The sequence below is a fragment of the Lolium rigidum genome, chromosome 7, assembly GCF_022539505.1.
Source record: "Lolium rigidum isolate FL_2022 chromosome 7, APGP_CSIRO_Lrig_0.1, whole genome shotgun sequence".
Classification (NCBI taxonomy): Eukaryota; Viridiplantae; Streptophyta; class Magnoliopsida; order Poales; family Poaceae; genus Lolium; species Lolium rigidum.
In genome coordinates, this window is record NC_061514.1 from 187,656,924 (window position 1) to 187,682,902 (window position 25,979).

The window sequence follows — 25,979 nt, forward strand, 5'->3', positions numbered from 1 at the left end:
CCACCTGTATTTCACTATCTCTTCGCCGAACTAGTGCACCTATTAGGTGTGTTGGGGACACAAGAGACTTCTTGCTTTGTGGTTGCGGGGTTGCATGAGAGGGATATCTTTGACCTCTTCCTCCCCGAGTTCGATAAACCTTGGGTGATCCACTTAAGGGAAACTTGCTCGCTGTTCTACAAACCTCTCGCTCTTGGAGGCCCAACACCTGTCTACAAGAATAGAAGCTCCCGTAGACATCAAGCACTTTTCTGGCGCCGTTGCCGGGGAGGAAAGGTAAAAAGGCACTCATACTCCGGTTCCAGGTAACAGTACTTTTCTGGCGCCATTGTGTGTGTGCTCGAACCTATTTCCTTTAGATTCTGCAATTGCATCTTTTTGTTTCTTGTTTACACTAGTTGGGCATAATGGACAACAATGAGCTTCTTATTCTATTTCCTGATTTAAAACTTGGATTGTTTGATGCGAAAATTAAAAAACCTATGAAATCTTATTTGCATGCTGGTAGTAATATTAGTATGAACGCTTTGAACACCATTGTTGATAATAATGTAGAAAGTTCTAAGCTTGGGGAAGCTGGTTTTCATGATATTTTTAGTTCCCCAAGCATTGAGGAGAAAATTTTCTTTAATGATACTTTGCCTCCTACTTATGATGATTATAATAGTGGTCTTTTGGTACAACCTACTATGGAGAGTAAATTTTATTGTGATTATACTATGCCTCCTACACTTGATGAGAATAATAATGATAGCTACTTTGTTGAATTTGCTCCCACTACAACTAATAAAATTGATTATGCCTATGTGGAGAGTAATAATTTTATGCATGAGACTCATGATAAGAATGCTTTATGTGATAGCTATATTGTTGAGTTTGCTCATGATGCTACTGAAAGTTATTATGAGAGAGGAAAATATGGTTGTAGAAATTTTCATGTTACTAAAATGCCTCTCTATGTGCTGAAATTTTTGAAGCTACACTTGTTTTATCTTCCTATGCTTCTTACTTTGCTCTTCATGAACTTGTTTACTTACAAGATTCCTATGCATAGGAAGCATGTTAGACTTAAATGTGTTTTGAATTTGCCTCTTGATGCTCTCTTTTGCTTCACATACTATCTTTTGCGAGTGCATCATTAAAACTGCTTGAGCCCATCTTAATGGCTATAAAGAAAGAACTTCTTGGGAGATAACCCATGTGTTATTTTGCTACAGTACTTTGTTTTATATTTGTGTCTTGGAAGTTGTTTACTACTGTAGCAACCTCTCCTTATCTTAGTTTTGAGTTTTGTTGTGCCAAGTAAAGTCTTTGATAGTAAAGTAAGTACTAGATTTGGATTATCTGCAGCGATTACAGATTTCTTTGCTGTCACGAATCTGGGTCTAATTCTCTGTAGGTAACTCAGAAAATTAAGCCAATTTACTTGAGTGATCCTCAGATATGTACGCAACTTTCATTCAATTTGGCCATTTTCATTTGAGCAAGTCTGGTGGCCTAATAAAATCCATCTTTACGGACTGTTCTGTTTTGACAGATTCTGCCTTTTATTTCGCATTGCCTCTTTTGCTATGTTGGATGAATTTCTTTGATCCATTAATGTCCAGTAGCTTTATGCAATGTCCGGAAGTGTTAAGAATGATTGTGTCACCTCTGAACATGTGAATTTTTATTATGCACTAACCCTCTAATGAGTTGTTTCGAGTTTGGTGTGGAGGAAGTTTTCAAGGATCAAGAGAGGAGTATGATGCAATATGATCAAGGAGAGTGAAAGCTCTAAGCTTGGGGATGCCCCGGTGGTTCACCCCTGCATATTCTAAGAAGACTCAAGCGTCTAAGCTTGGGGATGCCCAAGGCATCCCCTTCTTCATCGACAACATTATCAGGTTCCTCCCCTGAAACTATATTTTTATTCTGTCACATCTTATGTACTTTACTTGGAGCGTCTGTGTGCTTTTGTTTTTCTTTTTGTTTTTGTTTGAATAAATGCTTGTGTGGGAGAGAGACACGCTCCGCTGGTTCATATGAACACATGTGTTCTTAGCTTTATCTTTTAGTGTTCATGGCGAAGGTTAAAACTGCTTCGTTCATTTTTATATGGTTGGAATTGGAAAATGCTACATGTAGTAATTGGTATGATGTCTTGAATAACTTGATACTTGGCAATTGTTGTGCTCTTATTTAAGCTCTTGCATCATATACCTTGCACCTATTAGTGAAGAAATACATAGAGCTTGTTAAAATTTGGTTTGCATGAGTGGTTTCTCTAGAGTCTAGATATTTTCTAGTAAGATGTTTGAACAACAAGGAAGACAATGTATAGTTTTATGATGCTTGTAATATGTCTTTTATGTGAGTTTTGCTGTACTAGTTCGTGCTTGTGTTTGCTTCAAACAACCTTGCTGTCCTAAACCTTGTATCGAGAGGGAATACTTCTCATGCATCCAAATCTTGAGCCAATCACTATGCCATTTGTGTCCACCATACCTACCTACTACATGGTATTTATCCGCCATTCCAAAGTAAATTGCTTGAGTGCTACCTTTAAAATTCCATCATTCACCTTTGCAATATATAGCTCATGGGACAAATAGCTTAAAAACTATTGTGGTATTGAATATGTACTTATGCACTTTATCTCTTATTAAGTTGCTTGTTGTGCGATAACCATGTTTCTGGGGACGCCATCAACTATTCCTTGTTGAATATCATGTGAGTTGCTATGCATGTCCGTCTTGTCTGAAGTAAGAGAGATCTACCACCTTTATGGTTGGAGCATGCATATTGTTAGAGAAGAACTTTGGGCCGCTAACTAAAGCCATGATTCATGGTGGAAGTTTCAGTTTTGGACACATATCCTCAATCTCATATGAGAATAATAATTGTTGCCACATGCTTATGCATTAAAGAGGAGTCCATTATCTGTTGTCCATGTTGTCCCGGTATGGATGTCTAAGTTGAGAATAATCAAAAGCGAGAAATCCAAAATGCGAACTTTCTCCTTAGACCTTTGTACAGGCGGCATGGAGGTACCCCATTGTGACACTTGGTTAAAACATGTGCATTGCAAAGATCCGGTAGTCCAAGCTAATTAGGACAAGGTGCGGGCACTATTAGTATACTATGCATGAGGCTTGCAACTTGTAAGATATAATTTACATGATGCATATGCTTTATTACTACCGTTGACAAAATTGCTTCATGTTTTCAAAATAAAAGCTCTAGCACAAATATAGCAATCGATGCTTTCCTCTTTGAAGGACCATTCTTTTTACTTTTATGTTGAGTCAGTTCACCTATTTCTCTCCACCTCAAGAAGCAAACACTTGTGTGAACTGTGCATTGATTCCTACATACTTGCATATTGTACTTGTTATATTACTCTATGTTGACAATTATCCATGAAATATACATGTTACAAGTTGAAGGCAACCGCTGAAACTTAATCTTCCTTTGTGTTGTTTCAATGCCTTTACTTTGATTTATTGCTTTATGAGTTAACTCTTATGCAAGACTTATTAATACTTGTCTTGAAGTACTATTCATGAAAAGTCTTTGATTTATGATTCACTTGTTTACTCATGTCATTACCATTGTTTTGATCACTGCATTCACTACATATGTTTACAAATAGTATGATCAAGGTTATGATGGCATATCACTTCAGAAATTATCTTTGTTATCGTTTTACCTGCTCGGGACGAGCGAGAACTAAGCTTAGGGATGCTTGATACGTCTCCGACGTATCGATAATTTCTTATGTTCTATGCCATATTATTGATGATACCTACATGTTTTATGCACACTTTATGTCATATTCGTGCATTTTCTGGAACTAACCTATTAACAAGATGCCGAAGTGCCAGTTCCTGTTTTCTGCTGTTTTTGGTTTCAGAAATCCTAGTAACGAAATATTCTCGGAATTGGACGAAACGAAGGGAAGGACCAGAGGGGGGGGGGGCACTGGGCCCCCAGACCATAGGCCGGCGCGGCCCAGGCCCTGGCCGCGCCGCCATATGGTGTGGCCACCCCTTCGACCCTCCTGCGCCGCCTCTTCGCCTACTTAAAGCCTCCGTCGCGAAACCCCTGAGGCGAAAAACCACGATACGGAAAACCTTCCAGAGCCGCCGCCATCGCGAAGCCAAGATCTGGGGGACAGGAGTCTCTGTTCCGGCACGCTGCCGGAGCGGGGAAGTGCCCCCGGAAGGCTTCTCCATCGACACCGCTGCCATCTCCACCGCCATCTTCATCACCGCTGCTGCTCCCATGAGGAGGGAGTAGTTCTCCATCGAGGCTCGGGGCTGTACTCGGTAGCTATGTGGTTCATCTCTCTCCTATGTGCTTCAATACAATAATCTCATGAGCTGCCTTACATGATTGAGATTCATATGATGATGCTTGTAATCTAGATGTCACTATGCTAGTCAAGTGAGTTTTACTTATGTGATCTCCGGAGACTCCTTGTCCCACGTGTGTAAAGGTGACGAGTGTGTGCACCGTGTGGGTCTCTTAAGCTATATTTCACGAATACTTATTCACTCGTTGAATGGCATAGTGAGGTGCTTATTTATATCTCTTTATGATTGCAATATGTTTTGTATCACAATTTATCTATGTGCTACTCTAGTGATGTGTTATTAAAGTAGTTTTATTCCTCCCTGCACGTGTGCAAAGGTGACGAGTGTGTGCACCGTGTTAGTACTTGGTTTATGCTATGATCATGATCTCTTGTAGATTGCGAAGTTAACTATTGCTATGATAATATTGATGTGATCTATTCCTCCTACATATGCATGAAGGTGACAGTGTGCATGCTATGCTAGTACTTGGTTTAGTCTTTTGATCTATCTTACACTAAAGGTTACTAAAATATGAGCATTATTGTGGAGCTTGTTAACTCCGGCATTGAGGGTTCGTGTAATCCTACGCAATGTGTTCATCATCCAACAAGAGTGTAGAGTATGCATTTATCTATTCGTTATGTGATCAATGTTGAGAGTGTCCACTAGCGAAAGTCTAATCCCTAGGCCTTGTTCCTAAATATCGCTATCGGCTGCTTGTTTACTTGTTTTACTGCGTTACTACTGTCTGCGTTACTATCGCTTGTTTACTCGTCCCGGGCAAAGCACTTTTCGGTGCCGTTGCTACTACTTATTCATACCACCCTGTATTTCACTATCTCTTCGCCGAACTAGTGCACCTATTAGGTGTGTTGGGGACACAAGAGACTTCTTGCTTTGTGGTTGCAGGGTTGCATGAGAAGGATATCTTTGACCTCTTCCTCCCTGAGTTCGATAAACCTTGGGTGATCCACTTAAGGGAAACTTGCTGCTGTTCTACAAACCTCTGCTCTTGGAGGCCCAACACTGTCTACAAGAATAGAAGCTCCCGTAGACATCAGTGGCGAAGACTTTGGCTACTAGGCTGGCACCTCGGATGGAGTCGCTTGTGGATCGCAACCAATGCGCCTTCATTCGCAAAAGGTGCATCCACGACAACTTCATGTTGGTCCAGCAGACAGCTCGTTTCCTGCACAGAGGGAAGGAGCCGAGGGTGATGCTGAAGCTGGATATTGCTCGGGCTTTCGACTCGGTATCCTGGGGTTTCCTCATGGAGGTTCTCCAGAAGATAGGGTTTGGGCCGAGGTTCCGAGAGATTGTCTCTCTGCTGCTGGCCACGGCCAGTACTCGGGTGATGCTCAATGGCGAGCCAGGCCCCCCGATCTGGCACCGGAGGGGACTGAGACAGGGGACCCCCTGTCGCCATCGTTGTTTGTCCTAGTGATGAACTCGCTCAACAAGGTGCTCGCCAAGGCAGCTGAGCTGGGTATGCTGCGACGGTTGGCGCGGCGTGATATGGCGACCTCTGTGTCGCTATATGCGGATGATGTGGTGATCTTCTGTCACCCGGACGAGGCAGACCTGAGGGCGGTCCGCGGCATTCTGGAGCTTTTTGGACAGGCTTCTGGTCTACGCACCAACTTCGCTAAGTGCTCAGTGTCCCCTATTGCTCGTTCGGATGAGGAAGCGCGTGGCTGTCGCGGGACACATGGAGTGCCAGCTAGCGCCTTTTCCGGTGAAGTACCTGGGCATTCCCCTGTCTACTAGGCCGAGACTTTCCAGCCGCTTTTGGACAGGCTAGCTGACAAACTCCCGACTTGGCGGGCATCCATGATGCCGCAAGCCGGACGTTTGGCGCTGATCCGAGCTGTACTCGCGGCAATCCCGCTGCACCAACTAATGGTACCGGCCCCGAACAAAAAGACCCTCAAACAGATCAACAAGATCCTACGAGGGTTCCTCCGGGTGGGCCGGGCCGAGGCCAATGGAGGTCATTGCCACGTGAACTGGGCAAGGGTATGCCGACCGCTTAACCTAGGGGGGCTGGGGATCCCCGACCTTGCACGGATGGCCATAAGCCTTAGGGTGCGGTGCCTATGGAGGATGCACACGGACCCCCGACGTCCATGGCGCGGGCTGGACATGCAGTTCTCGAAGGCAGAGCTGGACATCTTTGCGGCCTCCACCTCGATGATAGTGGGTAACGGAGAATCCGCTCTCTTCTGGGAGGACCGTTGGTTGGACGGCAGGTCCATCAAGGAGATGGCGCCAGAGGTGTTCGCGCTGGTTCCTAAACGGCGCAGGAAGGTGCGTACGGTGCGTCAGGCACTGGTAGAGCGCACCTGGATTCCCGACATAGCTGGAGCACCGAGTGCCCTTGCACTATGGCAATATGTGCAACTTTGGGGCAGGCTGAGGGAAGTCCAGCTTTCGGAGGAACAAGACACGCTGACCTGGTTGTGGACGACGGACGGCCGGTACACCTCCCATTCTTGCTATGAGGCCCTCTTCCAGTGGGGGGGGGTCACCTCGGCATCATGGGAGTTGAACTCGGAGATCCCGGGCGCCTCCTAGGGTGAAATTCTTTATATGGCTGGCCTGTCCGGGACAGGTGTTGGACGGGTGAGAGGCCGGCGCGTCGTGGTCTTCCACATGCGCCCGCATGCCCACTGTGTGACCAATCCGAGGAGACTATGACGCATCTACTCACTCGGATGCTCATTCTCCAGGACGATCTGGTTCGAGGTCCTCTCGTGGATTCGATCCACCTCAGGGCCTCCGACTTCTGAGGGAGACTTCGTGGAGTGGTGGTCGCAGACGGTGCGGACCGCTCCCCGCCAGTTGCGCAAAGGTACATCGTCGATAATCATGCTCACGGCGTGGTGGATCTGGAAGCACCGGGATGCTGCGATCTTTGACAACGCACAGCCTTCGGTGTCTTCCTTGCTCAACGACATCAAGACCGAGGCGCAACGATAGGCGAGCGCGGGAGCCCGGGGTGTCCGCCAGATTCTCCCCTAGGCTAGGTCTCCTTTCTTGGGTCGAGTTGTAGTGCGGGGTGTTGGTCCTTTGTGGACATGTACATATAACCTTTTCTATCTATCAATGCATCGAAACGCAAGTCTTTTGCGTTTTCGCGAAAAAAAAGTGATGCAGACAAGAAGCACATTGACAGTCGACAGAAGGAACATTCGTCCTTCGTAGATGCGGATGTAATTCAGAAATATTGGACCCCTCCTCCGGAGGAACCATAAAGGTCAATGTAGATGCGGCGTTCGTGCCACAGACTGGTGAGGCGGCCATTGGTGAAGCCAGAGTGCAAGCTTATGCCAGTCTGTAGAAGAAGCTGAAGCGAAGGCGATGCTGGCCGGCTTGCATACTGGGCATCGACTCGAACCCGGAGGTGTCCTGTTCTTAAATCGAGCGCACTGTCTGCAGCTTCGCGACAAACAATCAAGTACCCAACGGATCAAAAATCTGGAGCATCTACAAGGACATACACAAAGCTAGATCGCTGCTACACGGATGTTTTGTGCGGCCTACTGGGATAAACCTTAATACTCCCTCTGTTCCTTTCTATAGTGCCTATAGATTTTTGGCATTTGTTTCAGAATATAAGGTTGTAGCTTGGCTTTTTTTAATTACCCCCTCCCCGTTCAGCTCCCACACAACATGCGTGAGCAAAAATCCATACAAAATTGGAAACAATTAAGTGAGATTCCTAATACATGGCCCAACGATTTCTTAAAATTAGGCAGCAATGTTTTACTTTCCTTAATTGAACTTGGCTGCACATATATGGAGAATCAACGAGAGAGATTTGTGGAATTTGTTATACTAAGTTAGGAAGATATGGATTTCCCAAATTTTACATTGATCTCAAATCATTCAGCAAGGGGGTCTTGTGTAAAAAAATACTCTTGCGCTAATTTCCGTGCCAAAAAACTATAAACACTATAGAATGGAACAGAGGGAGTACGGTGCAAAGCTAGCCAGGTTCTCTGACGCCCGTAACATTTGGTTGGCCGACTTTCCACATGCTGTAGTTGAACTCGCTTTGAGCGATGCTGTAAGCATTGTGTCAATTTAATGTCCCTAAAAAAATTAAAATTCAAAACTTGTGTATAAGGGCTATTGTAGAGAGGTAGCCAGTAAAGAGTTGTACTTGAAGCATTTAATAATGTGTTGAGTTACATACCACATTGTGAGAGTGTTATCTTCTAATACAGTGTAGGTCCTCAAGTAGTGGGTCTAGGGTCACCACAGAAATTCCTAACAATATCAGAGCAAACCTACTTACTACTCCATCAATTCGCAAGAGCAAAAGTGATGCAGACAAGAAGCACATCGACAGTCGACAGAAGGAACATTCGTCCGTCGGCACGAACCCGCGTCAAAGCCGAGCGGCCAACGCCACATACACGTCGGGCCGGTCCCACACGTATACTTCGGTCACGGACAGGTGGGCCAGTCTCGCCCGCCCGCCGGGCCGCGGCGGTCGCCTCCCCACCGGTGGGGCACGGCCCGCATTGAAGCAGCGCAGCGCCGAGCCCGTGAGACGTGCAGTCCAGGCCCACGTGAAAGCGATCTGCGACGGCTGGACGTGGCCCCCACCCAGCCTCCCTCCCTCTTTATACTACTATTAATTTAACAATTAATAATCCCCCGTACACATGCCGGTTTCGTTTCTTGCTTCTCTCGCCCGCTCCTCGCTCCCTGCCACCTGCGCGTGGTCAACTCCTCCCACCACGTCTTCCTGCTCTGCTGCCCACAAGCATTCTCCCAAACACCTCGCCCGCCCGCCTCCATGGCCACGCCGCCGCCCGCGCCCTAGCCCCTCAGCAGCACCGGCCGCTCCCCCTCCCGGCGCCACCAATGCTCCCGCGGCGGCTCCTCCTGTCCGCCGTGGCCATCCTGGGGGCCGTGGCGGCGGCCGTCGCGCAGCAGCAGCCGCAGCCGCTCGCGTCGCGGTCGGACCGGGCGGGGCTCCACAGCCTACGAGCCTCGCTCGGCCTCCGCGCGCGGGACTGGCCCCTCAAGGCCGACCCGTGCACGGCCTGGGCGGGGGTGACCTGCCGCGCGGGCCGCGTCGTCTCCCTCACCGTCTCCGGCCTCCGCCGCACGCGCCTCGCGAGCCGGGCACCATCCTTCTCCCTCGACGGTCTACAGACCCTCACGTCCCTCGAGCTCTTCAACGCCTCCGGGTTCCCGCTCCCGGGCCCCCTCCCACCGTGGTTCGCCACCGCCCTCCCTCCCCCCCTCGCGGTGCTCGACCTCCGCTCCGCGTCGGTCAATGGCACGCTCCCAGCCAACCTCGGCGCCTCGGGTAACCTCACCCGCCTTCTCCTCTCCGGGAACAGCCTCTCGGGCCCAGTCCCGGACCAACTCCTCTCCGTCAGGACCCTCCGCGTTCTCGACCTCTCCGCCAACAACTTCACCGGGGGCCTGCCCAACGTCTCGCTCGCCGCCGGCGACGGGGCCGCCGAGCTATTCAACGTTTCAGGGAACTCCCTCTACGGCGTCGCCACCTACGCCGTCGGGGCGCTCAAGGCAAAGTTTCGCCTCGTGGACGTGTCGGCCAACTACCTCGACGGGATTTGGGATGGATCCGATGCAACGGTGGATGTCACCACCAATTGCTTCTCTGGCGCGCCTGGTCAGCGCCGCCGTGCTGATTGCGAGGAGTTCTATACGAGGCAAGGGGCCAGGCTTGTTGATATTCCTGCGCCCACCCCTTCGCCTCAGCCTCAGCCATCGTCTGACAAGAGCCAGAAAATCTCCAAAAATCTACTTATTGGAATTATTGCTGCCGCCGCAGCATTGATGGCTCTGTTTTTGCTTGCATTGCTGCTCTGTTATATGAGGAGGAGAAGCAGCAGGAGCAGACAAAGAGGAGGAGTGGAAACAAATGAGGAAGCTGCACGCGGCGTGCGTAGGAGGGACAGCAGCGTAAATCCGGTAGCGTCATCGCCAGTGGCAATGTCGCCGACAGCCAGCACCACTCCTAAGGACACACTACCTGATTTTGGCGACCTGTCCTTTGAGAAGTTGGTCCATGCCACCGGGGGCTTTGCCGACGATAACCTCCTCAAGCACGGCCATTCGGGGGATATTTACCATGGTGTCTTGGAGAATGGTGCTGACATCATCGTGAAGAAAATCGGTGCAAAGAGTGCCAACAAGAATTCAGGCGAACTGGACTTCTACTCTAGGTACTCGCATCAGAGGATTGTTCCGTTGCTCGGCCATTTGGCCAACGGCGATGAAGAATTTCTGGCCTACAAGTATATGCCCAAGGCGGACTTGACCAACGCGTTGCACAAGAAACCTGTGGACACCGAAGATGGCTTGCCCTCGTTGGATTGGATAACTAGACTCAAGATCGCCATTGGTGTAGCCGAGGCCATGTGCTTCCTTCATGACGAGTGCAGCCCGCCGCTCGTTCACAGGTATATTTATCTACTTTTTTGTTTGCTACTATGGACATCTTGTTGATTCATTTGCCAGTTTGCTTGGGGTATGCTATTGGTTTCAATTTTCAACCATTAGTTAGTTTATGATGATTGCTGGGGTCTTCTTAAGTGGTGGTTATGCTTTGAGGCTTTTGAAAACACGGGTACATGCCATATTTATCGAGGCAGAAACTTTGTTTGACCAATTATTCCCCAGTCTGAACAAACTATGATTTTTCTATTTTTAGAATAACTGACCCGATGTACAAGTATATGTTTTGATATGACTTGTCATTTTCTGGTTATTTTGCTTCGTAGAAAGTGTTACTTGCTTGTGTGTTTTTCTACCATGTATGTGTGGTTCCTTTACAAAGCATATATGCTCATCTCAAGAAAGGCATATATTTTGCGTGAAAGGAAATGTAGAGTTCATACAATGAAGATAGAGTTGATATATGTTAGTAATTCTTTTGATAGACTTAGACTGTTGTGCAGCATCTTATTTCATAGTTTACCAACTGTGTTCTGCAGCCGTCATCAATTATTCCAATATTATACTTTTGACCTAAATGGTAGTGGTCATCTTTTGTTCCACCTGCCTGTTTTGACTGCTTTATCCTTTGTTGCCATCTTGTATTACTTTGACTAGCAAATGTTATCACCTGTTAGTAGGTGAGATCAAGTATTGTAAGTTTACAAGCCTTATCTCCACAGACATGATATTGCTTAATTCTTTAATCTTCTTTTTCGATGTCCTTCTTGATATTTGAATTATTATGTTCTGAGATCTGATTTTTGTATTGTAATTGTAGAGATATCCAAGCAAGTAGTGTTCTTCTTGATGATAAATTTGAAGTGCGACTGGGTAGTATGAGTAACATATGCGCTCAGCAAAGTGCAGGAAGCCAGAATGTTTTCACCCGGATTTTGAGATCATCAAAGTAAGATTGCAACCTGTTTGCCTTTTTTTTCCTACAGATTTTGGCGTTAGGTTTAGAAGAAACTAACTACCTTGCTTATTAACTACTGAGTTCAATATAAAAAAAAAATTGAGTTTGGTTGGTGTTAAGCTTATGTAGTATTAATTTGCAAGCAAAATAAATATGGAAACCAATGGAAGGTAAAGCAATCCCAATTATAGGTCGTTGGTGATCCTATGTATGGAAAGAAATTAGAGACACTAATCTAAATAATTTGTATTCATGAATTTGCTTGACTGTATTGTTATTAAATTATTATCCCAGTGCTTGCTGATTTGACTGGTACTAACTAAAAAGATAGTACAGTATGCTAACAGTGTTGAGTTTTGTTAATAAGTGCCTTTTATTTGTCAAATGGCACACCAAGTAAGGACTCAGTAAAGGATTTTTCAGTACCAGTTTCTAGGACTGCAAATTTTTGAAATCAGAACCATCATGTAGTAACAATTCTTGTGTTCTGTCATATTTTGATTGGTTGCGGGCTGATCATTGTTTGGTCACACACCTACTGCTTTCTGATCCTATTGTCTATAGTTGATTGAGCAAACTACAACCTTGTCTGCTTGAAACAAACTATATGTTATTTTGTAAAGCTTCTCTAGTTTTCTGAACTGACGTTTGTAACTGGCACTTCCTTTTGACAGGTCTCTTGACAAGAACGCATCAGGTGCATGCTACTTTCATATCAATATACAAATAAACAATTTATTATAATGATAATCGGAAGTTTCATTGTTTAAGTTACTCTTTGTTTCCGTGTCTTTCTTATATTGCAGTCCCGCCAGCAACTAGTTCCTATGACGTTTACTGCTTTGGGAAGGTGATCCTTGAGCTAGTAACAGGCAATTTTGGTGTAAGTGGATCAAACAATGCTGGCTCCGAGGAGTGGCTGGCAAACACAACAAATCGCATCAGCGTCAACGATAAGGATAGCATTACAAATATCATCGACCCTTTGCTTATCGTCGACGAGGACCATCTTGAAGAAGTATGGGCGGTGGCGATTGTCGCGAAGACGTGCCTGAACTCGAAGCCGTCAAGGCGTCCCTCTGCTCGCTACGTCTTGAAAGCCTTGGAGAACCCGCTAAGGGTGGTGCGAGCGGGCTCCCGCTCCAATTCCGCAAGGTTGAGGAGCTCATCGTCGCGGAGCTCCTGGCAATCCGCTTTTGTCCAGGGAAATCGTTACCAGAGCTACGAAATCATGTCGGCGTCAGGGAGAATGCTGGATCGCAGAGGTTCAGTTAGATCACATATTAGTGGCGGAGAAGCTTCCTCATCCTTCAAGAGATCCTTGCGGGAGATTGCTCCGGACCCGCAAGTGCTGGACGAGGATGTTGTTGTGTAGAAAAAGAAAAATATTTATCCGGTATTCATTTCCGGCGTTCGTGATTCATCGTTTACCTGTGTATAATTGTCATCTGATGTGCATGGCTTCGGCTTCTCGACGTGAGAACTGTGCATAAAAGAGAGGTTAATTGTGTTTTTTTTTCTCATTGGCACATGCTACAGTATGTTTTCAGAGTGCACATAGAGCAACAATACATGGGGTTTCTTTTGACCAAACCGCATTCAGCTTGACATAATCTTGTAATACCTAGTCTGAAATAGGAATGTTCTGTGTTAAGAAATTTGATTTTGTTTAATTCAAACCTGGCTGTGTAACGGCTGGTCATGCCTGTTTACCTTGTTCTTGTCTGACTGTCTGTGCTGTGTGGATAGCAGCGGTTAAGCCCTGGGACAGGATAGAGCTAAACCCCGCTGCACCTTCTTCCACTCGTCTCCAATGGCGGCCACCACTCTCCCACGCTCCCACCTCCGCCTTCACCTCCCACTCCACACCCCCAGCCCCGGCTGCCCTCGCCGGCGCCGCCTCCTTCCCGCCTCATCTCGCCTCCAGAACCCCACCACAACCACAACCACCCACTACCCCATCCTCCCGCCAGCCCCCTCCCCTTCCCTCCTCGTGGCAGAGGAGGCCTCCATCGCCCCGCGCCGCACCCACCGATTCCCGGGCTCTGTCACTCCACCGCGCCCACCGGACTCCTCCGGGGACCTCGACGTCCCGGCCGACGATGACGTCCTGCGCCGCGCGCTCGAGGTGCGCCGCGCCGTGGCCGCCGAGGCGCTCGTGGCCGCGCTCAGCGGCGGGAAGGCCGGGGGCCTCACCTACGTCAAGAACCTCACCTCACGGATGGCCCCCTTCGTCGACCACGTCGTCGTCGGGGCCGCCGCCATGCGCCGCGACCGCCCCGACCTCGCGCACCAGTCCTTCAACGCGCGGGCACGCACCTACATCCAGGAATCGGGCGTGGTCGACCTAGTCAAGTAAACGTCGCCCCTTCACTTTTTTTTTTTATTTTCTTGTTGAATTCCTGTTTATTTCTTCTGAAAACTGGGCACATGAACTGTAACAATGTTACCACCAGAAGCACTAGAAACCACGCTTATATGAAAAAATGTGCGAACTCCTAATCATGGTATCGTCCCACAGTATTTCCTAGCAAACTCCTCTCAAGTAATTTCATCACTACTAGCATTGAAACGATATGTTTGCATACTTCAGGTGGTTCAAGCACAACTCCTTGACATACCCCCAGATCGCGAAAGTAGTCTGCTCCTGCTCCGGCGATCTGGAGAAAGTGAGGAGGATGCTCAAGTGGCTGAGGTCAATCTATGTGAAAGGAGAATTTCTGGGACGTGTGCTTGCACGGGGTGAGTCCCTCATGAGCCGCAGCTTCGAAGAGTTGGAAGAGATTGTCGGCTATCTGGAGTCATGTGGTGTTAGGAGGGACTGGATCGGCCACGTCGTCAGTAGATGTCCGCAGCTGCTGACTCTGTCCTTCGATGAGCTAGAGACACGGGTGCGGTTTTATACAGATATGGGAATGAACGAGAATGACTTCGGCACTATGGTCTACGATTATCCTAAAGCTCTTGGGTTTCTCAGCCTACAAGAGATGAACAGTAAGGTGTTTGCTGCACATTAAGTTTTGGTCCATGCCTTTTTTTCTTCTAAACCTTGGCCACTTGGAGACACCATTTTTCTGCAATTTATTCCCTTTCTCTTGTATCATGCAAGAGTCAGTTTAATTTTTGGATGGTTTAAGATCAATTTATCTTCTCTTCGCTTGTTAGAAGAACATTATTGTTGGTTGAATAAAACTGAAGTCACAGTTTCCCCTTTTGGATATGATCAATGTGATGGTGGGGCAGCCGGTCTAATTTCGACCTGATGATGAAACTAGTGAAAGTAACATATCCTGTACTTCTGGGAGATGGGATAAGACTTCGGCGTAGTGTTGTCTTGAGTTCTTGACATCAATATTTCTGCTTATTTTATTGAATAGTGATGGTTCCTTTGTTGAACATGTGACATTCTTGCTCACAGGTTCAATATCTGAAAGAGTTTGGTTTGAGCACTGAAGAGCTTGGAAAAATATTGGCTTTCAAGCCACAGCTGATGGCCTGCAGCATTGAAGAAAGGTGGAAGCCACTTGTCAAGTACCTGTACCATCTAAACATTTCAAAGGATGGTATGAAACGTATGTTGGTGGTCCAACCAACGATTTTCTGTCTTGATTTGGAGACAGTAATTGCACCAAAGGTACCCCTTTGCAATACGTGTGCATATTTTCAGTTCTTCGTGCTAATTGGACACTCTTTTGTGAGTTGTTTTCTGCAGGATAGTATGGTTTGTTAACCTGTCCACACAATGAATTATGATTTGTTAAACGTGTTCTTTCATACTCAGATAGAAGCCGAGTAACTAAATTTTGTATTTGAGCAAACACAATGTGTACAAATTGGATTTTGGGCTCTGATTGTGCTGATAAATCATAAATGGCTTGTTGACTGTTGACTCTTCTCACTTCTATCCGATTGATTGTTTCAGGTACAGTTTCTACAGGATATTGGTGTGAGGAATGATACAGTCGGCAATGTGCTTGTGAAGTTCCCACCTGTACTTACTTACAGCCTGTACAAGAAGTTACGGCCAGTGGTTCGTTCTCATACCATCTATTAAGTTTGAGTTGTAATGAATGTTGGCTAGTCTTTATGGTTATTTTATTCACCCTGTCTTAGAGTGCTTTCAGTAGGATAAATGTAGGTACATCAGATAATTGCAGTTAGTAAAATATTATATGCTCCATGTATAGTGCTCAAACTCCATCCTTAGTACAACCAAACCATTGTTCAACCTTTCATATTTGTCCTGCTTTAGACCTAAGTTGCCATACTAACTGAGCATACACTGGGCAGTTTGTTCCTTTTAATATCAGTTCACCATGATGCATAAATACACAACATGTCATTTTTTTACTGAACACACACCAATGTGCCATAATTACAATGCCCACAATGGTGACCGTGGCCTAAACCGCTAAAAGTGCACAAACGTACGAATTAGCAGTTGGTGAGGAAAAATGGGCACATAAAATAGAAGAACACAACCCTCCACACCGGACCATGACAAAGAATGAGCAGTTGTGTGAACATCAGCTTTCAGTTAGCTAGTTAAAGGGTGAACCTGCAACTAGGTTTCATTACTGGAGCTAGGAATGGCAAGTTAAGTGTGATAAATGTTGATAAATAATAGCAGGCCTAGTGCCTTTTCTGAAAACGCCAATGGTGATTTTTGGATAAGCAGCTGGACAGGGAACACAGTTCATCTTAATGTAGTTTTCTTGTGTTTGTTTACACATTTACACTTACGTAACATATCATGTGCTTTGTTCTTCTCTATTTGGCTCATGTGTCTTCTAACCCCAGGTTATATTCCTGAGGACAAAAGCCGGAGTAACGCAGGATGACATTGGGAAGGTCATTGCCTTGGACCCACAACTCATGGGCTGCAGCATCGTGCACAAATTGGAAGTCAGCGTCAAGTACTTCCGGTCACTGGGCATCTTCCATTTCGTGCTTGGCCAGATGGTTGCAGACTTCCCAACACTTCTCCGATACAATGTGGATGTTTTAAGGCCGAAATACCAGTACCTCAGGCGTGTCATGGTGCGGCCGCTCAAAGATCTTATCGAGTTCCCCCGGTGAGTCCGTAGCTCTCATATCCTCTTCTGAAAATACCAAGATCATATAGGCTTTATGTTTCTCATCCTTGTGCCTTGCTGCTGTGGTGTACCCAGGTTTTTCAGTTACTCTTTGGAGCACAGGATAGAGCCCCGGCACAAAGTTCTGGTGGCGAATAGGATTAACATGAAGCTGCGCTACATGCTGCCAGGTTCAGACGAGGAGTTTGCGCAGAGGGTGCGAGATGCTGTCGAAAGGAGAGCGAGATTTGAAGCTGGAGAGGCTACTCCAGAGACATCAATTGCACCGGATACACCTACCGGTGATGGAGGTGTAGCAGCACATTGTGAAGACAGCATGGAGGAAGCTTAACGCATAACACGCAGTATCTATACATCTTTTAAAACAGAAGGGTTCGTCCTTGTCCTACTTGTACAGATTTGTGGGCAAAGGGGAGATCAGAAAGCTATCCATGTTTCAAATTGTGGTTGGTAAGTGTTGTGCTGTTGGTGGTACCCACTGTGAGCCTATTGGAACCTTTGTGACAACACCAGATGTGGTGAATTCTTGCGGAGCAACAGGAGGAGCACAAAGTTCACCATAGCTCATAAACACTGGAGTATATGTTAGAGCATGAAACCAACTCAATAGAATTTCATTTACACTAGTCACCAGAAAGACATTAGCATTCTTTTTTCTTATTGATTACACAAAATACAGGACAGAGTTCAGGTGAAGCTCTCAGCTAAAGCATACCCACTGCGTGATTTATTAAAAACCTTGGTGAAGCTCTCAGCTAAAGCATACCCACTGCGTGATTTATTAAAAACCTTACTCGATCGCCAAGCTGACACTTAACAACCATACTCAATCACAAATCTGCGACTGAACAAACTTGCTCAGCCAAGATGCGATAAGCGTTAATCAATATACACGTGCTTTCGGTGGGAAAGCCTCGATTTCATCATCCAGTGTGTTCATATGGACTGGCCTGTATGCCAATCGTACCTTCTCATTCTCCCAGTACCTGTAAAACAGATCACAAATTACATCAGAAATCCAGGATCACACTGTCAAATGGCCACAGGACGTTGCAGATTATGATGCCATAGTAGATATACGTTGCTGAATTTATCTTCCATGCTCTTGGAACCATTGGTGCATGCCACATATATCATGCCAGTCATTTGCAAGTATGTTTATACATTGAATTACACAATGTTATATTGTTTCGCCATCAACACGCAAAATTATTTTATGTTACCCGGACCACATGAAGCTTAATGAACAGAAGACAATCAAGATACTTACCCCATCGAGTGCTTCATCCACTTCTCATCGTCTCTTGTCTGTAAGCAAATAGGAGAAACAATTACTACACAGAAGCATGTGGGTGCAAGGAAGATACAGTAAAACAAACAAGCAAAGTGGCAAACCGTGAAATCTTCGCGAGCATGAGCCCCTCTGCTTTCCTTCCGAGCCTCTGCTGAATACATAGTTATGCATGCATTTATCAACAGGTTTTCCAGCTCTATGGTTTCTATCAAATCTGAATTCCTGCAAATACAAATAACGAAGATAAGTAATTAATGCAAGGAATACAAGTCAAACTAGTTCATACCATTCTTGAGAGGAATAACATACCATATGAGGCTTCGATCGCTGATCTTCACGTCATGGTAACTTTCCCATGCTTTGCTGATCAGCTGACAACCTAATAGGCCAGCAAGAATTCATTGACGAATCATATTCATAACCAAGAATAGTGGCTTTTACTACTTATGATGTTCTTGCTACGAATAGCTCTCAGAATATCTCTTAGCTCAAACAGATAAAATATATTCTGAACACATGATGGTGATGGACTCTAGAAAGTATATATGTTCAATACCTTCTTCAAGTGTTTCCTGTGTACGGAAAACTGCAGCATTATTTTGCATAATCCGTTGTGTGTTGAGACGAATCTTGGAAGTTGGCAATGACCCATTTGCATTTCTTAGCTTGTCCAACCATTCTATAGTCTTCTCCCCTGCACCATTTTCCAGAGGTTTCTGCTTGTCTCCTGCAATATAGTGCGGCATTGACATCAGGTGTATAAGGAAGAGCCAAGCAAGAAAATGAGATACAAAACAGAAGAAAGTAACTTGCCTGGTCTAGAAATCTCAGCTACCCTATTTGCACAAGCTCTGCCAAACACAACTATATCAAGAAGTGAATTTGCACCCAAACGATTTGCACCGTGGACAGATGCACACGCTGCTTCTCCGGCAGCCATTAAACCGGGGATAACAGTATCTGGATTATCACCCTTGATATCTACAACCTATTATGTAAAAAAGAACTCCTATTAGAAGAACAGCAGAAGTGATCCATAATCATGTGCAATGCTTATTCAACACAAACCTCCCCATGGTAATTTGTTGGGATCCCACCCATGTTGTAGTGAACGGTAGGCAGAACTGGAATGGGCTCCTTGGTGACGTCAACACCAGCAAAAATAGCAGCAGTTTCAGATATACCAGGAAGTCTTTCCTTGAGAACTTCAGGAGGAAGATGGTTAAGATGCAAATAGATGTGATCCTTCAATGGCCCTGAGATAACCAGACAAAAGAAAAAGGTTGATGTGAATAAGCCACAATGTTTGGCAGCTTGAACTTAATAGTAGAAGACCATGTCTTACCAACACCACGTCCTTCTCTAATTTCCATTGTCATAGATCTTGAAACAACATCACGAGAAGCAAGATCCTTTGCAGTAGGAGCATATCTTTCCATGAAACGCTCACCTTCACTGTTCCTAAGGATACCACCCTCACCACGGGATCCTGAAAATAGTGTGAGATCAACAAGGTAAAGAAGCAGTCAGATAAAGAATGGGGCTTGACAGACAAGTACAAAATCAACTGCAGAAATGCAGAAATGCATAAACTAAAGGAGTTACATGTATAAAAAGCTTCCCTAAGGCAACACAGGAAGAAAAATAGTTTAGTATATACAACCTTCAGTGATGAGGCATCCAGCACCATATATGCCTGTAGGATGGAACTGCACGAACTCGAGATCCTGCAATGCATATATCACGCAAGCATAATCAAACAGGATAATGGAAGATCAACTTACAAAATCCACACTAGATTGGAAAAAACTAACTTGAAGAGGTAAACCAGCACGCGCAACCATGGCATTGCCATCTCCAGTACATGTGTGAGCTGAGGTTGCGGAGAAATAGGCCCGTCCATAACCCTACTTCCATAAACGAAAATCAGTTTCATGGCTAAAGTAAGAAAGGAGAAACAATTTGTACCGATAAATCGTATATGATCTTACCCCTGTGGCAATAATTGTATTTGTTGCACGGAAACGGTGAAGGGTGCCATCTTCCATGTTTAATGCAATGACTCCCTGGCAGTTGCCTGAAATATCATCATGAGTTAATTGACAGAACTGTAACTGTGGAAAGCTAGAACAATCTTCATGGATCCAATCCGAAAACTCCGAAAGCAGAGAGAAAAGTGCGAGTGTGTGAATCTCGTTATTGGCAGAATAATAAGTATGGAAGAGGAGCCGACAAACACTTAGGGGGGATTATGTTATAAGCAAGCTTGGATCCAGATACGAGGTACGAAGAAACATGCCAAACCTGAATAACATGGTTATCTTACCTTCATTGTCCATGAGAAGGTCCAGTGCAAAATATTCTACAAAAAACTGTGTGTTATGCTTCATCGCTTGACCATATAGCGTGTGGAGCATAGCATGTCCTGTCCTATCAGCAGCACATGCACACCGGTAGGCTTGTCCACCTAATTATAGCAGAAGATGATAGGATGAGGAATAAGATACATATGAAGGTTGTCTTCTCACGCTAAAGTTAAAAAATACCTTTCCCAAAATCTAAGCTCTGGCCTCCAAAGGCGCGTTGGTAGATCTTTCCATCTTCAGTTCTTGAAAATGGCAATCCATAGTTTTCAAGTTCTATAACAGCTTTTGGTGCTTCTCTGCACATATATTGGATAGCATCTTGATCACCTGGAAGTGAATAAAAATGGCATATTATAAGATATATATTTCAATAAGGTTCTGTTGGTTCTCTTCAAAATGAGGTGGGCTTTCCTATGGAACACATGGTCCATTTGCTTATAAAGATGCCATTTAAAAATTAGCTCTAGAACTGATATCATTAGAATCTCTAGGTATGTTCCCCAAAACATCAAAATCTGTGGCTTACCAAGCCAGTCGCTTCCCTTGACTGTATCATACATATGCCACCTCCAGTCATCTTCGCTCATGTTTCCGAGAGCAGCATTTATGCCCCCCTGCATATAACGTGACATGTTAGTGCACGTCGAAAGCCACTAAAAGTCTAAAACGGACAGTGACTCATAGCTCAAGGAAAACTAGCAGTGCGAATTAGTTGTGCCAAAGCCATCATGTTTGGTCTAATTATCAGTTGAAGTTCTGTTTATTCCGTACTAAACTTTATTTACTACCTCCTAGCAAACTGCCGACTGTGAAACCCAGCAGTCAGACAACAGATGCCCTATGTCCCATTGCAAATTGCAACAGAATTAATCGAAGGGGTGCAGCTGCGTGCGTGCTCAATCGCATCTTTTCCTTGATCAACCTAGTGCTCAGTTCAGCAGCTTAGAACCAGTTAACTGCCTTCCACTCTTTTACTCACTTGATCAGCATCAGGAAAAATAAATTTCCCAACCAAATGGTAATTTATTTTGCTCCTAATCATCGTATTCCAAAACTACCGACCAAACCATACACGTAAATAACCAGTTCACATCTTATAACTCACAATTCCGTGAATCTCATTTCAGTAGAATAACAGGATAAACAGGCACCCAGAAATATGCGATGATAAGTATACCTGTGCCGCGACGGTGTGTGACCGCGTGGGGAAGAGCTTGGTGATGCAGGCGGTGTTGAAGCCGTGCTCCGAGAGCCCGATGGCCGCCCTGAGCCCTGCGCCACCTGCGCCCACCACTACCGCGTCATACGAGTGGTCCACCACCGTGTACGACGACTGCGAGTGCCCACAGAAACAAAAGAACAATCAGTCGCCTTACATTTCCTCGAACACTAAACCATCTGATCGCACAGGAAACCAAAATTACTCGAGAAAACAGGCAGAATTTCCACCTAGAAAACGCCGGAACCGGGTTCAACTGCAAGATTAATCGAAAATTTCGGGCAAAAACTACGTCGATCAGATGAAGCGGAGACGAGGGTGGGATCGAGCGTACCGAAGTGGTGGAGAAGAGCCTGGAGGCGGAGGCCTTGGCCCTGGAGAGGCCGCGCGAGACGCAGCTGCGCCACATCTCGAGTGGATCTCAGGGCACGCGCGTGTTGGGGGTGTCTCCGGCGGCGATGGGCGGTGGCGGTGGTGCACACGGGGAGAGGGCAGAAGAGAGGAGAGAGGGCGGTGGCGGTGGAGAAGACGAAGGAAGGGGAGGTCGTTTATGCAGAGGGGTTTTAGATGGGACGGCTTTGCCCTTGTGGCTGGGTAGCTTTTACGGTTCTGCCACTGCTTTTTATTTCCCTCTTTCATTTTTTTCTTCTTTTTTGGCTATCTTTTGCAGAATATTTAATATTCGTCATCATCTGTCCTTGGTAGTGAATACAAATATTTACTATGTTAAAGTTGCATGGAAAATAAATTTTCAAAGATCCAATTGTGATATAAAATCTTCTTGTGTAGTGTTTGCTCTTCTCTAGCAGTCGCGGGACCTAGAACCACCGAAAAATAACCATTTGTTAGAGTGCGGTTAAAGTTGTTATTATGGCCGGGGATTCGATGGCAAGATGATGAACACATGAGAAACGAGGAAAAAAAATGACATGTTTACTATTTGACCTCAGGTATTTGAAGGAGTAAAGGACGATGCAACACGATTAATTCAATATATTAGAGAAATGCACATTCTTTAAAAGAAAACCAATATTATTTACCTCCTAAGTTATTTCGTGAATTAGTGTATCTCATATAGAGTATGGACAAATGGCTCCTGAGCTACATGTAGCTCTTTATTTATTTTATTTTGTTTTAAAAAATCTGGAAACAAATTCGGATGTAGTCAATGATGGTTTTCACAATTTGCAAAATCCCAATGCAAAATTCTTGTTGTTCCAGGTTATAAGAAAATGACAAAATCTGGAAAAATAGAGGTTTGAAAATAGGCTCTAAATATACTTAGATCCAAAACTTTGTCATTTTTGTGTAGCCTAGAATATAAAATACATCTTACTGAAAGTTTGCATGCTTATAGTATATACATCAATGACTACATACATTTTTCTTAGATTTTTTTAAACTTCAAATTTTGAATTTTTCCTTTTTTTTTTAAAAAAAATCTACATGTAGCTTGCTCCATTTTGTGTTTCCAGTCTCATATAGATAATGCAGCACTATACATCTTTTACTGCCATTGATAGGTCACTACACGCCTAACTTGGTGAACCGAAAATTTTCAGGCAGCTAGCCCTTTACTCTAAAAATAAAAGATAATAAGGTACCAATAGTACATAAATTAAGAGAAATGACATTTGCTATACCTGGGAGAAGATAAAAATAGCAGAAAAGAGAAACAATTTATTACAACTTAAATAAAACTACAACCATAGTACAAAAAGTTAAACTTAGACAACAGTAAACTCACTCTTCCTCAATCCTCACAAGTCACAATGCGCAAGAACAGGCTAAAACCAGAGCAAGTTCCGGATGAAAAGGCAACGTAAATTGCAGTTGCCCCAAAAATTAGGAACGGCGAAAATTACAAAGCTCTAGAGTTACCGTGTGCGAATCCGTAATCCGAACAAGAAAGAACAATATAATTCCAGTATATGTTACGGGAAATTCTTATCGCGGATAAGAAGCGTGAAGGGCGAATCCGTAATCCGATCAAAGCGTGAGGTTCCTTGTCGTGTCGTGGAGGAGAAGGCCACTTCCTGGTTCAAGTGGAGCGCGCCATGTCCACGAATATGGCCAAGGAAAACGAAACGCGGCACATCCTGCATCGAGCAAACAAACGCGGCAACGGCCGTCGCCTTCATTTCACGAGCGAACGCATTTCCTCAGCATGTGCTAACGGCTGTCTTTTTTTTTTTAAGAATTGGAATCTCTCTACCAGTGCTTTTACTGGGAATCCAGCATCGCTGTCTTTTTTTTTTTCACGTGATGATTATTTTTTTTGTTAGGTTTTAGCTAGCTGAGAATTAAATTTGTGTTCTGTTAAATCATGCACCGTTTGATTGCATTCTGATTTATAGATTTTCTCAACTGCGAGTGAAAAATCAACTAAGAAAAATTATCCGTAAAATTTGATGATATCATCTGAGTGGAAATGAAGTTAGTTCTCAGTCAACTGAGAAATAGTCACACCCATAAACAAAATTCCCGAAAAACTTCAACACCATCTTTCTACTGCATTTCTTAACGATGCATTGTGAGGAAGGCTCAATGTTGCCTCTGTGCATTCGGTGTAGCAGAGCTCGTGCAGAAGAAAGCTTGAAATATATAGACGCATGTAGAACCGTCGGATGGAAAGCCGTCGATGTAGACAAAAAGATATCGGTGACAATGATCTTGGGGGTCCTTGAGAAGCAGTACTGACAAGGGATTAACTTGTCAATGCCTACGGGTTATAGGCTAGGGTTTAGTTAGAAGTAGAGGGCAAGTAGATCTCGAAGGTTTCAGCCAAAAAGTACTCGACGATTACGAAAACTAGGGTTTGTAAACAATGATTCGATGATCTCCCTGTCCCTCGACTCCCCCTTTATATAAGAGGTGGAGCCGAGGGTTTCGTTTTGTACAAGTTACAGAGTCCGGGACGGTTTCTAACTCATCCCGCCAAATTACAAACAACATTTCCTATTACAACTCTACTTTCCTTAATATATCTTGGGCTCTCGAACCTTCTTATTCTTCGTGTAGTGGGCCTTCATTAAACCCCGGGTACTATCTTTGGCAGGCCCATTTGGGATGCCTATGTCAGTAGCCCCCGAGATTTTGCTTGAATCGTAGAGTCGTGGAAAATCTCCACTCGTTTATTTTTATTTGACAATTTAAACTTTTCTATATTTCTTTATATAAATTTCTATATTGTACAGGGATATTGGTAGTTGGGGCTAGTTCATCTCGACGGATCGGGTACTAGTTAACCGCTCTAGTGGCAATCCGCAAAACCTACTTCAAGATCACGTCCCTGGACATGATCTCGGGATACTGGTGTAAACTCCGACAGGTGCCGCTTAAGGTCTTACCATTCTGTCGAGTTCCAGTTAAATTTATCGAGTACCTAACGCGTCCGTTAGGATTTTTCTTCGTATCTGTTGATACGGATAAAAGTAGCAGAGCACAGTCTTCGGCGATGCCACGCCCAGCAGAACGGATTTGGGGTCTTACCTTCGCAAATTTGCGGCATTCAGAAATTGATCGCAACTTTGGCGTTCTGAGAATATATTGTCGAGTGCTTTTCCGGTTGTTGGAATGGCACATTTTATCGAGTCAAATATGACTTATATTAATCTCCCGATGGGAGTATATGTAGAGTTAATTATAACTCGAAATATACTCTCTTGCTTTTCTATCTTTCTTTCTTTTCCTTTTTAAATTTCATCGGGCACGCGAACAGCGTTCCCGATGGGAGTAGCCCCCGAGGCTACAGCCAAGAACTTGTGCTTGGTTGTAGGCTCAACATTTTAGTCCACCTTGTCGCTAATTGCCATTATTTCCCGATATTCTCTTTTTTTTTTATCTTTCGGGTGCGCGAACAGCGCTCCCGATGGGAGTAGCCCCCGAGGCTACAGCCAAGAACTTGTGCTTGGTTGTAGGCTCCCGCAATTTCTATATTGCCATAGTCGAAATTTTACTTTTATCGAAGTAGCCCCCGAGCATTTGGGCAAAAACTTGTTTCTGACCAAAGGCTCCCGAAGTATTCGAATAACTTCTCCTGTCGACATTCTCCTTTTATTTTTCTTGTCGACATACTTTCCTTTGTCAAATTCACTTCAGCTCTATTAATAATCGGGATTTTTCTGCCTTGTGGGTCCATTGTTCCCACCACGTTGACACGTCGTGCAAGTGGGGGACACACGTCCTCCGCTTTTCCTGGCGCACGTACGGTAACGCCTGTGCTGTTCCACTTCAGTAAAAATACCCTTTTACCCTCGTAT

At 44.9% G+C, this 25,979-nt stretch overlaps 3 protein-coding genes across 3 annotated transcripts; 2 read left to right on the forward strand and 1 right to left on the reverse strand.

The window, feature by feature from the left end:
* Window positions 1-9,215: 9,215 nt before the first annotated feature.
* LOC124670419 (probable LRR receptor-like serine/threonine-protein kinase At2g16250) lies at window positions 9,216-13,421 on the forward strand. Its single transcript, XM_047206926.1, has 4 exons — window positions 9,216-10,789; window positions 11,605-11,733; window positions 12,417-12,439; window positions 12,549-13,421. The coding sequence occupies exons 1-4, from the start codon at window positions 9,216-9,218 to the stop codon at window positions 13,115-13,117; spliced, it is 2,295 nt and encodes a 764-aa protein (XP_047062882.1). The 3' UTR covers window positions 13,118-13,421.
* A 106-nt stretch (window positions 13,422-13,527) lies between these two features.
* Window positions 13,528-17,398, forward strand: LOC124670421 (transcription termination factor MTERF2, chloroplastic). The gene is made up of 6 exons (XM_047206928.1): window positions 13,528-14,097; window positions 14,336-14,741; window positions 15,161-15,376; window positions 15,665-15,772; window positions 16,543-16,817; window positions 16,914-17,398. The coding sequence occupies exons 1-6, from the start codon at window positions 13,556-13,558 to the stop codon at window positions 17,167-17,169; spliced, it is 1,803 nt and encodes a 600-aa protein (XP_047062884.1). The 5' UTR covers window positions 13,528-13,555; the 3' UTR covers window positions 17,170-17,398.
* A 35-nt stretch (window positions 17,399-17,433) lies between these two features.
* Window positions 17,434-22,212, reverse strand: LOC124670420 (succinate dehydrogenase [ubiquinone] flavoprotein subunit, mitochondrial). The gene is made up of 17 exons (XM_047206927.1): window positions 22,052-22,212; window positions 21,676-21,831; window positions 21,025-21,112; window positions 20,679-20,825; window positions 20,459-20,599; window positions 20,124-20,209; window positions 19,947-20,039; window positions 19,796-19,859; window positions 19,478-19,621; window positions 19,201-19,388; window positions 18,946-19,120; window positions 18,689-18,859; window positions 18,442-18,511; window positions 18,234-18,354; window positions 18,109-18,146; window positions 17,628-17,824; window positions 17,434-17,576 (listed from the first exon to the last, which is right to left on the reverse strand). The coding sequence occupies exons 1-16, from the start codon at window positions 22,124-22,126 to the stop codon at window positions 17,722-17,724; spliced, it is 1,860 nt and encodes a 619-aa protein (XP_047062883.1). The 5' UTR covers window positions 22,127-22,212; the 3' UTR covers window positions 17,434-17,576; window positions 17,628-17,721.
* Window positions 22,213-25,979: the final 3,767 nt, after the last annotated feature.

What these genes read in the sequence shown, in the direction of transcription:
- LOC124670420 (XM_047206927.1), bottom strand. Translation starts at nt 22,126, where the DNA reads ATGTGGCGCAGCTGCGTCTCGCGCGGCCTCTCCAGGGCCAAGGCCTCC. An exon ending in TAGAGAAGGACGTGGTGTTG is followed by an intron (nt 19,389 to 19,477) that starts GTAAGACATGGT and finishes TGGTTATCTCAG; the next exon opens with GGCCATTGAAGGATCACATC. An exon ending in AGCGATCGAAGCCTCATATG is followed by an intron (nt 18,355 to 18,441) that starts GTATGTTATTCC and finishes TTGTATTTGCAG; the next exon opens with GAATTCAGATTTGATAGAAA.
- LOC124670419 (XM_047206926.1), top strand. Translation starts at nt 9,216, where the DNA reads ATGCTCCCGCGGCGGCTCCTCCTGTCCGCCGTGGCCATCCTGGGGGCC. An exon ending in AGCCCGCCGCTCGTTCACAG is followed by an intron (nt 10,790 to 11,604) that starts GTATATTTATCT and finishes TTGTAATTGTAG; the next exon opens with AGATATCCAAGCAAGTAGTG. An exon ending in TCTTGACAAGAACGCATCAG is followed by an intron (nt 12,440 to 12,548) that starts GTGCATGCTACT and finishes CTTATATTGCAG; the next exon opens with TCCCGCCAGCAACTAGTTCC.
- LOC124670421 (XM_047206928.1), top strand. Translation starts at nt 13,556, where the DNA reads ATGGCGGCCACCACTCTCCCACGCTCCCACCTCCGCCTTCACCTCCCA. An exon ending in AGACAGTAATTGCACCAAAG is followed by an intron (nt 15,377 to 15,664) that starts GTACCCCTTTGC and finishes TGATTGTTTCAG; the next exon opens with GTACAGTTTCTACAGGATAT. An exon ending in GATCTTATCGAGTTCCCCCG is followed by an intron (nt 16,818 to 16,913) that starts GTGAGTCCGTAG and finishes TGGTGTACCCAG; the next exon opens with GTTTTTCAGTTACTCTTTGG.